We start from the raw sequence: 16,809 nt of genomic DNA, 5'->3' as shown, positions 1-16,809 counted from the left end.
AAACAATATTACTTATATTATTAGTTGATTAATTAAATAATTCATGCCTTTAGTCGTGTCCGTTACCCGAGAGGAGTAGAGATGGAGTATGCTACTAATTCAATAATAGTTTAAAGAAGAGAGTCACAGACCTGAAGTTGCAATTTGATCCAAGTGCACTGATTCCAGAGATAAAGCGATCGACAGTTACAAATATCTGGCTCATAGTTCCCGATTCTGAGCAATTACAGACAAGTGGAAGTATCAGTGCTGTCTACAGCCAGTGTACATCCTAATATACTCCATAGGCGTGAAGAAATGAGCATCTTAAAGTGCCTATGACAGCCAAAAGCATGTTTTTTTTTCATATTTTTCGCGGTATTTTATGCTCCTGAATGAAATGGACCGCTTGGATGTGTGTGGAAGCGACCGCTATGCTTATTTAGTTTTTTTATTCCCGCGCCATGAAAATGAGTGACTTCTGGCTCCAGTCTCGAGTTGACAAAGAGGGCACTGTGACGTGTACAGTAGAAGGAGTCTTCTCACTATCCAGCCATACCGTTGTATGAGAAGGACTAAGGATTCATCTGATTTGGCAGATTAATTTGTTTATTTCTTGCATTACGCCAGCCAAACGGCTGCAGAAAAATTTTGCTGCACCAGGGAAAGGCATGAGCCTTTATGGGGTGTCAAAAGGTTCCCATTCACTGGTGGATATTGGCCAAAACAAGCCCTACTACTGTGGGACCATTGGACTTACGGGGAAGTGAGTAAACATTGTGTTTTGTAGTATGTCAAATACTGGGATCATTTTAATACATAGGTGGCTTGCATTTTGTGGCTGACATGCTCCTTCTCCACTTGGCCGACGACACTAGCGGCTTGTCGCACATCCCCCCGCCGGGAGAGCACTATACTTGGTTTATTGCCCTCTTCATGTGCCCGGTATTCTGTCAAATTTCCCAGCCGATCAGAAATTGCAACTTTGTGTTAAAAATAGCCGCGAATACAGCGATTACAAAGTAAACACTATCAACTTTCTTTAAATAAAGGACTATTTACGTACGTTTCATCATGGATGGGCAGGTAGAAAAGATCTCCTAAGACACATTCTGTCTGTCATATTAGCTGCACAAAAACTGCTCGCCACTGTTTGTTTACGTCGTCGCTGTGTAGTAAAGCATTATTTTTTATTATATTCGTGTTGACCATGTGGCAGCTACGCGTTCCTCTGACGTCGGCCGGTTTGTCCGGTGGTACTCTCCAGCTGCTTCCCCGGTGATCTCTCCTGTCCGTAGTAGCAGGGGAACGAGCTGTAACTTGCTCTCCACCGGGCGGGTTGCCGATCGGCGAAGACAATCGACAACCCGCATCAGTGTGATATGATCCGGGCTAGTTTTGTGTGGTTTTTCGCTTGGAAAAGAGAAAATAAGACTTTGAGATGTCACTCTGTTCAGGTTAGCATGTCGACGATCTGTCACGCCTCTTGGTTTGTTTACATTTTCCGAAGCCGGGGGGCAGGGAAATGTCAAAAGCCTGACTAACTACGGCGGCATAATATAGCGTTCGGGAGGTTCGACAGTAAAGGTGAAGTCGACAGTTTTGATCATTATGGAGTAATTTTGCCACGCTGTACCGAATAAATGCTTTTTTATTATTTCATATTCCATTTAGCACAATATTGTTATTTGTCATAACCATACTATTTATTTAGCAATTGGGAAAAATACTTCAATAAAAAGAATATCATTTAAATATATTGGAGTAGAGATACTGAAACAATAACATTTTGCGACTAACTTTGTCACATTTTCCTCGTTATAAATAATTCCCCCTCAATGGGCTGCATACTAAATCAGATTAAACCATTCTCCCGCTGACGTCATCCACCTGTTGGGGACGCTAGAGTCTTATAATGGTAGGCTTGGCTAGACGGCGGATTAAAACATTAATTTCTCGTCATCTGCGCTTTGCCCAATTATTGTATTTAGTCATATCATCTCTAAATATAATTTTAATTCATATAATATTGCTATTTAAGACTTTTTTTTATCCTGTACACACTTTAAGCACATGAGTAGATGAGGTGATATCCTGATGAGATGGTATCATGTGCCTCTCTGGTCCAGACGTTGATGTCAGCCGCTGGCTTATCCTGTGGGTATGTGGAGACAGTGACCCTGTTATTCCCCTACGCAAAGCAATTTATTGTCATTTACCTCCCACTCGACATTAAGTGAGCTGTTCCAGACACATAATTTGGAGAGGTATATTGTACGAATTGTTAAACACTGCTAATTTACTATCCCTCTTAGGAGGTAAAAAGTTTCTCATGAAGTCGTCGAACGGGCATGGTGCATGATGTTACTGTACTGCTGAATGTCCAAATGCATTAAAACTGTGAACAAAGGTAATCGTGATCTTTGGTCCATTTAAGGTATATATGGCAATTTAACATAACCATGCATGGAATTTAATTTTTTTATAGTGAGTTAAGCATAAAATAGGCCAACATGCTGACCTGTTTGAAATTTGTCATCCTTGTGGTTTGTGACTTCATAGAAATTGCTTTTACTAATCAAACCGCTCTGCAAACAAGCAGATTTCGAATCGTCACACCTTGCCTTATTATGAAAGTAGCTGCCCACTTTGTGATTCTTACACACCCACTCCAGACTGCAAGGGTTTTATGTACACCTGGTCCTCATAGGCTACGTTCATACTACAGGTCTTAATGCACGAATCCGATTTTTTGTCATATCTGTTTTTTTGGCGTGCCTGTTCAGACTGCCTTTATCCATTGAGACCGTTCAAGTATTACGCATGCGCACTAATTCGCAGTCCGACACGCGCTAAGCAAGAAGACCCGCATGCGCAGAACCATCAAAACAAATGACAGACGTAATCCGTCATTCCAGGGATATCATATTTTGCTTTTCAAAAGGTGGACACAAATAACAGACATAAATAATCCCCGTTTAGGCTTATATTCAAATTTTATATGGATCGATAGCATGCACGCACTGTCCGTGCACGTCACACACACATACGGGCAGTTTGTCCCGACTCTCGGCCGTGGAGGCAATGTTGAAATATTGCTCACTTGGAACAGAGAGAAAACTGAGCATTCTCAGGCTTATCCTCAACCCATTTTTATTTTTTATGACTGTTGTCAAGCTCAGCCCTTCCTCAAAAGCCGTGTTCACTGCAAGCTAGGCGCTAATAACGCACAGGTGCATCGCTACGGTAACGACTCTCTCGCTATTTGACGACGTAATTGCTGCATTAAATCCGATTTGCGGGACTGGACAGTACAGACCGCCGCGACAGTCTGGAAAAATGTGGCCCAGATCGGATTTAGACCACATACGAAAGTGACCCAGATCGGATTTGAAATGGTCCCGTTCTATGCGACTTGTCACGTTCAGACCGTCAAGTTAATGCCTCACTCGAGTCGGAAAAACACGAATTAATCGGATTCGTGCATTAAGACCTGTAGTATGAACGTAGCCATAGTGACAAAAATCGGACTACAGAAGGAAGCATAAACAACCAACTAAAATAGCATTAAATGGGATCTTCTCTTTCAAAAAAAAAAAAAAAAAAAAAGGCGAAAATCTGAAAGACTATTGTGCTTTTATGTGTTTCTTTGGGTGTTTGTGCTTTTGTGCATGAGGTGGTTAAGATAAGTTTCTAGGCGATGCTGTGACACCATCTGGGCAGAGGCACATAAAGCTGTCACCACCCGCCATACACCAGATGTTGTCCATGCTCACATTCACGCACACACCAGCTATCATGCTATACTTCCCTTAGGTAGAAGCGTGAACTACTGTATCTCACACACAAGAAAGGAGTGTTATAAATATGTACATGCCATTGTCATGTCTTAATCAAATACATAAACATATTTGAGGCATGTGTATGTTTATGGTGGCACACCCTTTGTATAATTTGCATGAGAAATGTCACTGCATGTGTGTTTTTGCAGGCTTGGCTTTCACAGTAGTAAAGACAATAGTCCCAGACTGGTGGTTAAAACATGCTTTCATTTACAGCAGCAGTCCCTTAGCTCTCTTAAAAGGCACGCCACATATGTGTATGAGTGTGGGCAAGTACATTGGTATTTATATGTACTCCTGTACGTGTGCCCCAGCAGAAGGGCTGTAACAAGGCCCCAGTCACCGCCTCACATTTACAGCTTGTCGACCAGCGACCAATGCATTTATTTGTTATGTGATCATGTAATGTCTGCTGCTGTTGGCGACGCTCCCTTAGTGGTTTACACAAATTGAACTGCTGTTATTTTAACCACATAATGTTTAGAGCCTGCACATTAACACTGTCTCTGTATTGTACTTTACCACACAATAGGCCTGAATATTAAGGCTTTTTGACAGTATTTTATTATTGTGGTAAGTTTTCAATATGTAATATTGCACTAAATCATATTAGCTGGGTTTCTAGTACGTAGTTTGGTTACTTTAATTAGCCACACGAGTAGGACATTTTCAATATACTGTAGTAATAATATGCTTTATACTGGGGTTGTCACTAGCTAGGAAAGTTTATTCGATCTATTATTCACTAAAACAATGGATTAACAGGACAGAGATTGTGTGACAAATTTTGTAGTCGACTAAGTTATTTGACCCCGCAAGACCCACAGTACTTTACACCACTGAAAATTATGAAATGAGGTTAGTTTTTGGGTTTTGCTGATATACTAGTAGTTGAAACCAGATGTTTATAACACTATGAAAATACTGCATAAAAAGTCAAAAGGTTTTTTTTTTTTCGTTACCTCACTGACATTGTCTTATATGAGATCAGACATGGCTTTTCTTGTTTTAGGTTAATAAGGTGACCAGAATTACATTACAGAGATCCCTCTTTTTGCGGTTAATGGGGACCAGAACCCGCCGCGATAAGTGAAAAACCATGGAGTTGCGCAACTTTTTTTTTTTTTTTTTTTGTGCGTGTGTTCAATGTATTTATTCAGATTTATCATTGGAAAGAGATACATATAAGATGTTTTTTCACTTTTTTCCCAAAGTATAATTTTTTTTAAATGATGTGTATATATACCGTACTGTCCCGAATATAAGACTGTGTTTTTTGCATTGAAATTAGACTGAAAAAGTGTGGGTCGTCTTTTATTCGAGGTCTAGACATTATACCCATTCACGACACTAGATGGCGCCAGATATAATTGAAGTGAATGCTAAACTTGATTTCCCAGGCCAAAGCGAATCCTGTATGGTTAATGCAGTTATTGCAATTTTGTTGTTTTATCATGATAGATTGGTTTATTTATATTTCAAAAACCAGAAGCCATTCATTTACGAGTGTGATTGCACTTTAGTTTACATATTTAAATATTCAGATATTAAGATTTGAATGAGGCAAAATAACATGCTTTTTCTCCCAAATATATTGTTATAATCATTTGCGTCAGATGTACTGTATGTATTTTCTGTATAAAAATTAATTTGGTTTTCAAAAAGTCTTTTTTCAAACTTGTCTTGAAAAAGAGGGGGTCGTCTTATAATCAGGGCCGTCTTATATTTGGGCCAATACGGTGTGTGTATATATATATATATATTAATGTTTTTCAAGCACTTCAAATGTAATAACTATGATACATTTTAAACATGTTACTGTCCCATCGAATTATTTTTAAACAAGAATAAAGTAGTAGGAAATTGCTTGGCTTTATTAAATGCTTCATAGTGAGTCTACTCAAATCCTCTCAAGCTGCTCACTTAGACACAATGAGTTGCCACAGCAAATGTTTAACAGGTTAAACCATTGACTCTGGCAAGATCAAACACAAGCAAATAAGCAACTCCAGTGGTGTACCTGCCTGACGAACATGACGAGCAGGAAGAGGGAGGGAGGGGGCGAGAGTGAGACTATGCGATCAGCTCGGGACAGCTCACCCGTATTTTTTTTTTTTTTTTTTTTAAATCCACGTTGGACTGAGGGCGCAAAGTTTGAAGCGCGAAGTAGGGAGGGATAACTGTATTTCCATGTCAAATTTCAGAATGATTCACTTTTTTTTCTAAATTGTTCTTTACTTTCTTCAAAATCAGTTTCCATACAGTAAGATGGCTTTGCCTTCAAATAGTTGTGGGGAAACTCAGATGAACTTTTCACTTCTATGAAAGCTTCTTCTTATGGTTTATTAACCTGTGGTTGTATAATGCACACATAAAAAAACATGCTTATTTGTTTACCATCATCACAGGAAACTCAAAAGGAATTGACCAGGATATCAAGTTGTGGACTTACCAAAGTCTGGTTCATCCTTGGGTGCAATTTCCAATAGCCTAAATATACCACTGTCATCTGTTAAAACAATTATATGCCACTATAAACTCCAAAAGCATTTACAGTACAGCCATTATACCATTCAGGAAGGAAAATGGGTCTGTGTCCCAGAGATGAATTTGCTTTAATATTGCATTCGTTGCACTTCGTATAGATTTGAACTTGGAGCCCTTCACCAAATACGAGTACAGAGTGACGGGCTGGAACAGCTTTGGCCGAGGCTCTAGCGATGTTATCACAGTGACCACCACTGAAGACAAACCATGGGGAGTACCCCCACCTCGGTGGAGACGTCTGGATGAACGGAATGACATCATTCAGTGGCACTGGCAAGCACCTGCTCGACCTAATGGTATGCATACTGCAAATACAGTGGGGCAAATAAGTATTTAGTCAATCACTAATTGTGCAAGTTCTCCCACTTGAAAATATTAGAGAGGCCTGTAATTGTCAACATGGGTAAACCTCAACCATTAGAGACACAATGTGGAAGAAAAAACAGAAAATCACATTGTTTGATTTTTAAAGAATTTATTTGCAAATCATGGTGGAAAATAATAATTTGGTCAATACCAAAAGTTCATCTCAATATTTTGTTATGTACCCTTTGTTGGCAATAACGGAGGCCAAACGTTTTCTGTAACTCTACACCAGCTTTTCACACACTGATGCTGGTATTTTGGCCCGTTCCTCCATGCAGATCTCTTTTAGAGCAGTGATGTTTTGGAGACTGGCTAGGCCACTCCAGGACCTTGAAATGCTTCTTACGAATCCACTCCTTTGTTGCCCTGGCTATGTGTTTGGGATCATTATCATGCTGAAAGACCCAGCCACGTCTCATTTGCAATGCCCTTGCTGATGGAAGATTTTCACTCAAAATCTTTCGATACATGGCCCCATTCATTCTTTCCTTTACACAGATCAGTCGTCCTGGTCCCTTTGCAGAAAAACAGCCCCAAAGCATGATTTTTCCACCCCCATGCTTCACTGTGGATGTGATGTTCTTCGGATGCAATTCAGTATTCTTTCTCCTCCAAATACGAGAACCTGTGTTTCTACCAAAAAGTTCTATTTTGGTTTCATCTGACCATAACACATTCTCCCAGTCTTCTTCTGGATCATCCAAATGCTCTCTAGCGAACCGCAGATGGGCCTGGACGTGTACTGGCTTCAGCAGGGGGACACGTCTGGCAGTGCAGGAATTGAGTCCCTGGCGGCGCATTGTGTTACCGATAGTAGCCTTTGTTACTGTGGTCCCAGCTCTCTGTAGGTCATTCACTAGGTCCCCCCGTGTGGTTCTGGGATTTTTGCTCACCGTTCTTGTTATCATTTTGACGCCACGGGGTGAGATCTTGCATGGAGCCCCAGATTGAGGGACATTATCAGTGGTCTTGCATGTCTTCCATTTTCTAATAATTGGTCCCACAGTTGATTTCTTCACACTAAGCGAAGAGTGAAGAATTACAGAAAATGTTTGGCCTCCGTTATTGCCAACAAAGGGTACATAACAAAGTATTGAGATGAACTTTTGGTATTGACCAAATACTTATTTTCCTCCATGATTTGCAAATACTTTAAAAATCAAACAATGTGATTTTCAGTTTTTTTTCCCCCCACATGGTGGAGGTTTGCCCATGTTGACAATTACAGGCCTCTCTAATCTTTTCAAGTAGGAGAACTTGCACAATTGGTGGGTGACTAAATACTTATTTGCCCCACTGTATTTAGCACAGTTAGAGGTTAAATCGCATTCTAAATAATTGTTTTAAGTTCTCTGACATTTTCTTTTGTGTCAGGTGTCATAACCCATTATGTGATACTGCGTGATGGACAAGAGCGATACCGTGGTGATGAGAATAGTTTCACAGACATGGGTGTGATCAGCCATCTCCAAGAATTCAGTTACCAGTTACGGGCCTGCAACAGTGCTGGATGTACTGATAGCACAAAGGTAAGACTGTTTGGGTAAATTAATTTGGGTCATGATATTGATTACTAGCATTCTTCTCATTTAACCTTGTTTTACAATAATCAATGTGAAGGTTAATATTTTTTATTTGCAACTTTCCCGTACATTAAGGTGATATTTTCAAATTTTATGGATGTTTTGCTGTTTCCATGTCAGAACATCATGGTGCTTGTGCTCTCTCTCTCTCTCTCTGTATGTGAGTCTGTGGATTTGCTGAGTCCACCTGATGTTTGTGATAGCATCCATAATAGCTTCACACAGTAACTCCCCTTTGCTATCTCTCGAGCTGTAGCTGAGCTGATATCAACACAACAATTAATTTCATCGGCTTAGCACACATGAAAGCTCCTGTTGAAAAGTGTCTGTCTTGCTTTTATAGCTGATTGAACGCCTATTATTGTCCGGCAAAAAGTTATGTAAAGAGGCCCACGTGTTACTGGGAGGTAGGGATGGGAATCGAAATCCGATTCCAATTCGGAACCGGTTTCGAGTGTTTCGAGGCCTCGACATCACAATGAAAAAGCCTTAACGATCCCTTTAACGATCCCTAAAGACGCATATTGCGTCGTGGCGTGTCTAGTTGTCCAGACGCATCAAACTAGCATGGCGCCAAGAACCACTCGCTCCAAAGTTTGGCTACACTTCACCAGGAAAAAGGGTGAAAATGAAAGGTTACGATAGTTTAGCACGAGCGTTGCCGCCGTAAACATAACAATGACGCAGGTTCGAATGCTCGAAAGTGTGTTTTCACTTCACGAGGAAAAATTACAACAAAGCGACTTGCAGTCATTGCGAGATGGAAATATCTGCATCGGGAGGGAATAGACTGCACTGTCCTCACCGAGAGGCTAAGGCTCAGTCCTGGCTATACAGCTAGCTAAACTCCCAAATGACGATGCAGAAGACGTTGGTATAATTTGCTGACTTTATTCAACCATAACTTGAAACTAAAAATAGAAATGAAACAAATCAATTTCGTCCCCAGTAACAAACAGCTTCGCATCAACGTAAATCAGCGATGATTAGCTGCTAACACAGTCATAACAAACAGTTAGTTAACATGTGTTCGCTAGCATTAGCCCATCGTTTAAACCACTACACAACTGGATTTAAGTGTCCGATCGCGAGTGGAAACACACAACAACAACACAGAAGATGATACATACAGGGGTTGGCTCTGTGGATATTTTACAAACATTAACAAAGAACGTAGGCTCGTGGCAGTGTTTCCCTTTCTCACTAACTCGCTCACTGGCTTGGATGCGGCATTTCTTCTTCTTCGCGCTCTTCTTCGCGTGAGGAAGCGCAAGGACGCCACCACTTGAGCGTGAAAGCGCCATAAAAACTAAAAGGCATGCATTTCAATATACTGGTAAATAAAAACAGGGGTCCCCAAACTGCGGCCCGTGGCTCCATATTTGGTCCGGCCCCCTGAACAATTCCAGAGAGCATTTTGAATTTTTTTTGTTTTTTTCTCCCTCAGTAGTGTTATTTATTTCCTGGCCTTTTTCAGTGAATAACTCAGAGAGGGTTATTTGGTTATTATCTATTTCATTAATAGTGCTATTATTATTTATTATTATTATATTATATTATTATTTTTATTTTATTTACTTTTGTTCCGAGAAGAATCCACAGAGGGTTATTTGATTGTGGCTTTCTGAAAAACAACAATTTTTTTACATTTCGCACTCATGCAATCGTCACACTTTTTCTGTTACAAACTGACCCCGGCCTCTCATCAGAGAAGGGAAAAGTTATTTGGCCCTCACAGGAAAAAGTTTGGGGACATTGCCAAAGGCAGAACAACGACCTATATGCCAAAATATACCAATATTTTTTATTTCTATTAGAAAAATGTTTCAGTAAAATGTTACACATTCTTGTGCATTTGCCACTTATTGCCACAGTTAACATTGAGGCTTTGGGCCTCTTTTGACCTCGTTGTGAGTTTGTAAGGTTGTGACTTCTGATTAAACAAACTTGATGCCAATCAAAATGTTTGTTCTTCTTTTTCCCGAAATTAGAATCGGTAAGAGAATCGATAAAGAATCGAATCGTTAAACAATATCGATAATGGAATCAGAATCATAAAAATCGTATCAATTCCCATCCCTACCGGGAGGGGTGCATAGAGTAGAATGATGGTCTTATGGAACATTTGTGACCAATGTTCCATCTAAGCTGCGCGCGGGCGCAATTGCGCACTGCTTGAATATGCTCTGTGCACAAGAAAATCTATGCAGAGCACAAAATAAAATTCCACATAAACGTATTGTAGCGTCACTACTACTACTGTCAGCTCCGCGGTAGTGTGTCAGCGGGACACTCCTATTGGTGTGTTCGATACAGCAATGCGACGTATGGGGCGCCGTTTGTAAAGCCACACATGCTGAAAATTACGACAACATTTTCTCACATTTAGCGCCACACAGTGTTGAAAACGTGGTGTGAAATTTTTAGTCACTTTTTTTTTTGCACATTTACAACATTATTTAGCGGCCTAAAACGTTTTGGACCTGAATGTTTAAATCCAGAACTACTGTAAATGTTTAATTAAAATCATTCATTTATATCCTATATCGTGAATGCTAAATCTGCAAATGGTTGGAACTAAATATTTAGCTTAATATGCAAATTCACATGACTGGAGACCGGAAGTAACAAAATAAAAGCTGGAACACACAAAATACTCTTGAAATAGTTTCTCCTAAATATATATTTTACCTAGATATTGTTATTATCACAATGACTAATGTCCAAGAGCAGACTGCCACCATTGAGTAGGTTTTATTCATTTTCAAGCAAAGTAAACAGACAGTCTGGGCTGCTCTACCAGCTTTTATTTTGTTACTTCCGGTCTCCAGTCATGTGAATTTGCATATTAAGCTAAATATTTAGTTCCAACCGTTTCCTGATTTAACATTTAGGATATAGGATATAAATTTAAGATTTAAATTAAAAGTTTAGTTCTGGATTTAAACAATCAGGTCCAAAACTTCTTATTTAAAAATAAATACTTAAGTTGCTAAATGTTGTAAATGTGCAAAAAAAAAAAAAAAAGTGACTCTAAAAATTTCAGACCATTTTAAACACTGTCTGGCGCTAAATGTGAGAAAATGTTGTGGTAATTTTCAGCATGTGCTGCTTTACAAACAGCGCCCCATAGCGACGCTTCCATTTGTGGTGAAAAGAGAGCTAGACTCCTGTGCTAATTTACTGAAGCAACATTCCGCTGCCAATCTTTGCAAGCGCTACAGTATAAATTAATATCTAATACTCCCATTGTGGTTGTTCATTATGTTTTATTTATTAACTCTGCCACAAGTGGACCTTACGCTGGCCAGAGCAGGATTCTTCCTATGGTTAAAGCAGGACACTTCACAAATAACATAGTACACATCTCATGAACAAGATTTTTTTTTCTTTTTATGTGGGCCAAATCAATCATATTAAAAGTAAACTAATGAAAATTTCTGCTGTAGTTTCATTCTTTTAATAAGCCATGTTACTTGCTATGATCCAGGGTTTTGAACAGCCGTGATAATATACTGATGTCTGGCCCGAGGGTACACATCTGATGCTGCTCACTGTGCTCCGCAGTGTGCTCACTTAGCTTGTGTGTCTGCTCAGACACATGAAAAATTAGAGGGAACATTGTTTGTGACTGTTAACTTTGGTTTCTACCTAAATTGATTATGTGTAGATTTATGTTGACAATAAATGAAGACTTGAAAAATGATAATATCAATGGTCATACGCAAAAGATAAAACGGAGGCGATAAATGGTTAAAAAAGACAAATAGTGCAAGATGCATCAACTGAAATGTTTCAATTAATCCCTCTGGTAGTATTAGGGGTGACATTTTTAGTCATAATGAATGGATGACTGCAAATATTTATTATCGTTGTTGAATTTATTGGAGTCAGTTAGTTTTGCAAATGTTTAGCATGCTTTATTTACTGATGCTGTCCAATTCTGCATGAACACAATTATCAAGACACAACATGGGATTCACCATAGTTACAGACTGAGCACATGCATTTTAGGGGTTCTGAAAATGGCCTCATATACACATGAACACCCCTTTACCCCCAAATCGACCATGAATTTCAGTCATAACATGACTTGCAATAAAAAGCCCTATCTACAAAAGTGAAGTGTAAGTCAGCCCAAAAAGTTTCACCTTGGCATTTGGCATACAGGAGGTGCAGCTTTATATTCCGTATTGTTAAAACTGTCTACTTGTAGTGGACTTGTACAGTAGGTCTTCGCTAATGAGCACTGTGGTTTTTCTTTCATAAACAGCATATTAGGAAAACGTATTGCCACGTGTAAATATATAAACACCTCTTGATGAGACTGCTCCTTTTTCTGATACGATTAAGCAAAAATGTAGTAGGTACACCGATAGAGCGCTAAAACACTAGTATTAGTATTGGCTAGGGCTGAAGGATAATGGAAAAAACTGACATTGCGACTTTTTGGGGGTTTGAAATATATTGCGATTACCGTAGGCATCTGCCGGTATAAGATTCTGACGTTATGATAAGCTTAGGCCAAAATAACACAGTATCACGGTATTGCAATCACAGCTCTAAAATATGTGACTTTTTTTCCATTTAACAGGACTTTTATTTTTCAAAACATATTAGCAAATTGGAACATAAGTATAGTGTTAAGTCAAAATAAATTAAAAAAAAAAAAAAAAAAAAAAATATTCTAAATAAAATTAAAGTAAATGCACTCCTTTAGGTGAGCCTAAACTCACAGCCACAGCTCAACATTATTACCATCAGAACAAAAATAATTATTTTCCATAAAAAGCACATGTGTATGACTCATATCAAGTTCACATTATATACACACTCTTTCTCATCACAGACACTTTCCAGAGAGAAAAAAACCCACCATGTTTTACCACCGCTAGACACACTAACCACGCTGGAGTTAACTCTCATAGCTGGTGGGAAATGTTCATGACAGTGTTTACTAATCTTTAATTTTGTATAAATGTGAAATCATATTGGAGGTATTGCCTCCCCGGCAGCCACCCTCCGCAAACATGTTTTACATGTTGGTTGGCCCTCATCATCTAAGCCACGGCCGTCTGTAACTTTTCTGCAGCCGAAATATTCCCATACCAGCGATTTTATTTTCGTCCATGGGGGGAAAAAGTTCAGGAGTTTCACCTTTTCTAGCCATTGTGGAGCACAGCTGACTCACTGACACTGAGTAACAACCGATGGGGGAGGGTTAAGCTATGCAGCTGCAAGCGGGGGGTTTCTCCCTGTATTTTTGGGACATAAAAAATAGCTAATACTGGAGTGACAATATGACGGAATTTCTTTGCGGTTGTGAAACCTTGACGTTTACATACCACTGTATACCTTGAAACCGGTGAACAGCACATGCCATGTCTAATTGCCATGTTAAAACTAGAAGACTTTTTACGAGATGACTTGAATAGCTCCATTTGGGAAGACTTTGGTATAGACCCTACTCACCAACGTCACAGAATGACGTGTCGCTGTATCCGGCCGCCATATTGTCCGTCTTTGTTTAGCTGTATTCTCAATGGTTTCAATTTGTCGTGCAATTTATAGTGCAATCCATGGAAGCCCCGGTGCTTTCAGACGCTGTAAACTCATTGGATGCGTTGCATAAAAGGCGTTATGTGAAAAAGCTTCAGTCTATCCATTCGCCAGATCCATATTTGATGCCTAAATCGATATTTTTCGACCCGCTGTCTTCGCCCTATCTACCTGACATCTGCTACCCTGATATCTACAACTATCTTGTCCACACAAAATCAGCCTATTCTCACGAAAGTTTGAAAAACTTTAAGAGCAGCACTCCAAGCAACATTACCCCGTGTGATCCTTTACTTCCAATTTTCTAAAATGGCGACAATCAATAAAAAAAAAAGTTGACTGCGATGGCCAACGCTTCAAGGATAGGTGGATATTGGACTATTTCTTCAATAAAACACGCAACAACTGTGTCTGCCTCATTTGCAAAGAGACAGTCGCTGTTTTCAAAGAGTTCGATGTGACGCGATAATGATATTACTGAACAAGACACGCTGACATGTACGACAACATTACAGGGAAGATACGCAGCGAGAAATTATAGCAACTTGAAGCTAGTTTAATTTCACAGCAGCAGTATTTCACAAGAGCCCGGGTATCGAAAGAGAACGCCACAAAGACGAGACTGTTGAAATTATGAATTAAGAAAAATAATAAAGCAAATGTGACACACAGAAGGGCTTGCTAAAATTTGTTTAAATATATTGTTCTATGTAAATCAGCCAAGGTAGCCCCCACATTTTTACCACACCAAATCTGGCCCCCTTTGCAAAAGGTTTGGACACACCTGTTTAACTGATGATCCGTAGACGAGGCCAGCTTCTTTCACTTGGTACCAGCTAAATATTATTCAAAATGTAATGATGGTGGAAGAAATAAGCATCTTGAATTTGAAACTGTATGTTGTCGGCGATTAGCCTCGCAATGATCTTAATTGTGGTTGTCAGCCCAAAACCCTCTAAATATATATTAAATGCATCTTACCAGATATAAAATGACTACTACATAATTTGTGGTAATCGTTTGGTGCCCAGTTTTCTCGTCGAATTGCAGCAGTCCATCTCGCTCTCCCCTCCGGGTCTCTCGGAATACGGTAGAACTTCAAGTCTCTCCGTCGATCTTCTCTGTTATTGCGACCAACCGCCCCACACGCCCTCACCATTTTGATTATTAATGTTAACGAGCAGAAAAACACGCCATAATATGAGGAATTTACGTAGCGGTAATGCGTCAACATGACGAGTAGACGGACAATATGGCGCGGAGGCGTGGTTGTGACGTCATGTGAGTAGGGTCTATACTCACCATGACCACATTCGATTCATTAAATAGTGTAATCCAGTCTAAGGGGGTTCATGAGGAAGATTGCTGTATATAAAAGGGATCCAGGAGGCCATGTCTATGCATACTGGTTGCTTTTATGAACCAAAATAAAAGTTTACGTGTTCAAAAAACTCTCTACCTCATATGTACATTATATTATTCCTTATTGAATGTAATTTTACTTTTTGTTGCATTATTCATGTTGCAATTAAATTAGGGCTGTCAAACGATTAAAATTTTTAATCGAGTTAATCACAGCTTTAAAAGTAATTAATCGTAATTAATCGCAATTCAAAACATCTCTAAAGTATGCCATATTTTTCTGTAAATTATTGTTGGAACGGAAAGAAGACACAAGAGGGATATACGTACTAGTATACATTCAACATACTGTACATAAGTACTGTATTTGTTTATTATAACAATAAATCCACTAGATGGCATTAATATTATTAACATTCTTTCTGTTTAAGGGATCCACGGATAGAAAGACTTGTAGTTCTTAAAAGATAAATGTGAGTACAAGTTATAGTAATTTTGTATTAAAATCCTTCTTAATGTTTTCGTTTTAATAAAATTTGTAAAATTTTCAATAAAAAAAATAATAGCTCGCCATTGTTGACGTCGCAGAGCGGGACGTCACATGGGCTCCCTGCTGTTCTTCCACAGTGTCCTTAACTACCTAAGGTAGTGATTGAAATACACCACAAGGTTTCAATGGCGAGTTTTAAATTAATTTGAGATCTAGAGATCAGAGTAAGTTTTATGTGTATTTTGCATAGCTATTTTGATTGGGAATGCCAGTTCTCTTTGCACTGAGCGCTTTTCTTTTTGTGAACATTATTTTTTTGAGAAATAGGAATATATTTTTTTTGTCGTGTTTTCACTAAATGATACTTTAGCGACTTAACTGTTCCGCCCAAATGCATGATGGGAAGTTGGGCAACCATGACTGTCAGTGGTGGCTGCAAATGATATATGTTCTGGGTTGTGTTAAATAATGCTTGTTAAGAAAAAAGATGATAATCTGTCATTCTTCCCCACGTCGCTTGCCACAATACTTATGTTTGTTGTGAAAAAGTTCCCAAAGCATATGCCAATAAACGTCGCAGTCCAATGAACGCCTGTGTCCACTCGCATTTCTCTGCAAAAAACGGCGTGATTGTAATCTGTTTGAGGCAATGCATGAGCGGGTCATTCCGGGCATGCGTTATATGTGTCAAATATTTTAACGTGATTAATTTTAAAAATTAATTACTGGCCGTTAACGCGATAAATTTGACAGCACTAAATTAAATTGATTTTGCACTATTTTGGCCTTTGACAAACAAAATAAGTTTTAGAGGAGTCTATTTCAATTATTATCTCCCATACCAAATAGGCAAAAAAAAGTTTTTTTTTTTTTTTTTTACTGCAATGTATTAGTCTTTATGTTTTTAAGTAGTGCTTGACTAAGCCGTAATACTGATTATGCAGCCAATTAATATCAAAAGAAATGAAAAGCTATTTTGTATATTTTTTTCAAACGCCATGGTTCCAACGCAATGCAATAAATAGTTGTCCCAGAAACATACTAGAATAAAATATATAACATAAAGGAAAAACCTATTCTA

General features: G+C 38.9%; 1 protein-coding gene across 1 annotated transcript in view; it reads left to right on the top strand.

Annotated features, from left to right (window-relative positions):
• Positions 1 to 16,809, top strand: part of ush2a (Usher syndrome 2A (autosomal recessive, mild)) — a 428,293-nt gene that overhangs the window by 289,727 nt on the left and 121,757 nt on the right. The window contains exons 65-66 of the mRNA XM_057848749.1: positions 6,467 to 6,664; positions 8,109 to 8,263. Coding sequence (XP_057704732.1) covers positions 6,467 to 6,664; positions 8,109 to 8,263 — 353 coding nt within the window. The remainder of the gene's footprint in view (positions 1 to 6,466; positions 6,665 to 8,108; positions 8,264 to 16,809) is intronic.

Source organism: Corythoichthys intestinalis, chromosome 1, assembly GCF_030265065.1.
Source record: "Corythoichthys intestinalis isolate RoL2023-P3 chromosome 1, ASM3026506v1, whole genome shotgun sequence".
Lineage (NCBI taxonomy): Eukaryota > Metazoa > Chordata > Actinopteri > Syngnathiformes > Syngnathidae > Corythoichthys > Corythoichthys intestinalis.
This window is presented reverse-complemented; position numbering and strand designations above follow the sequence as displayed.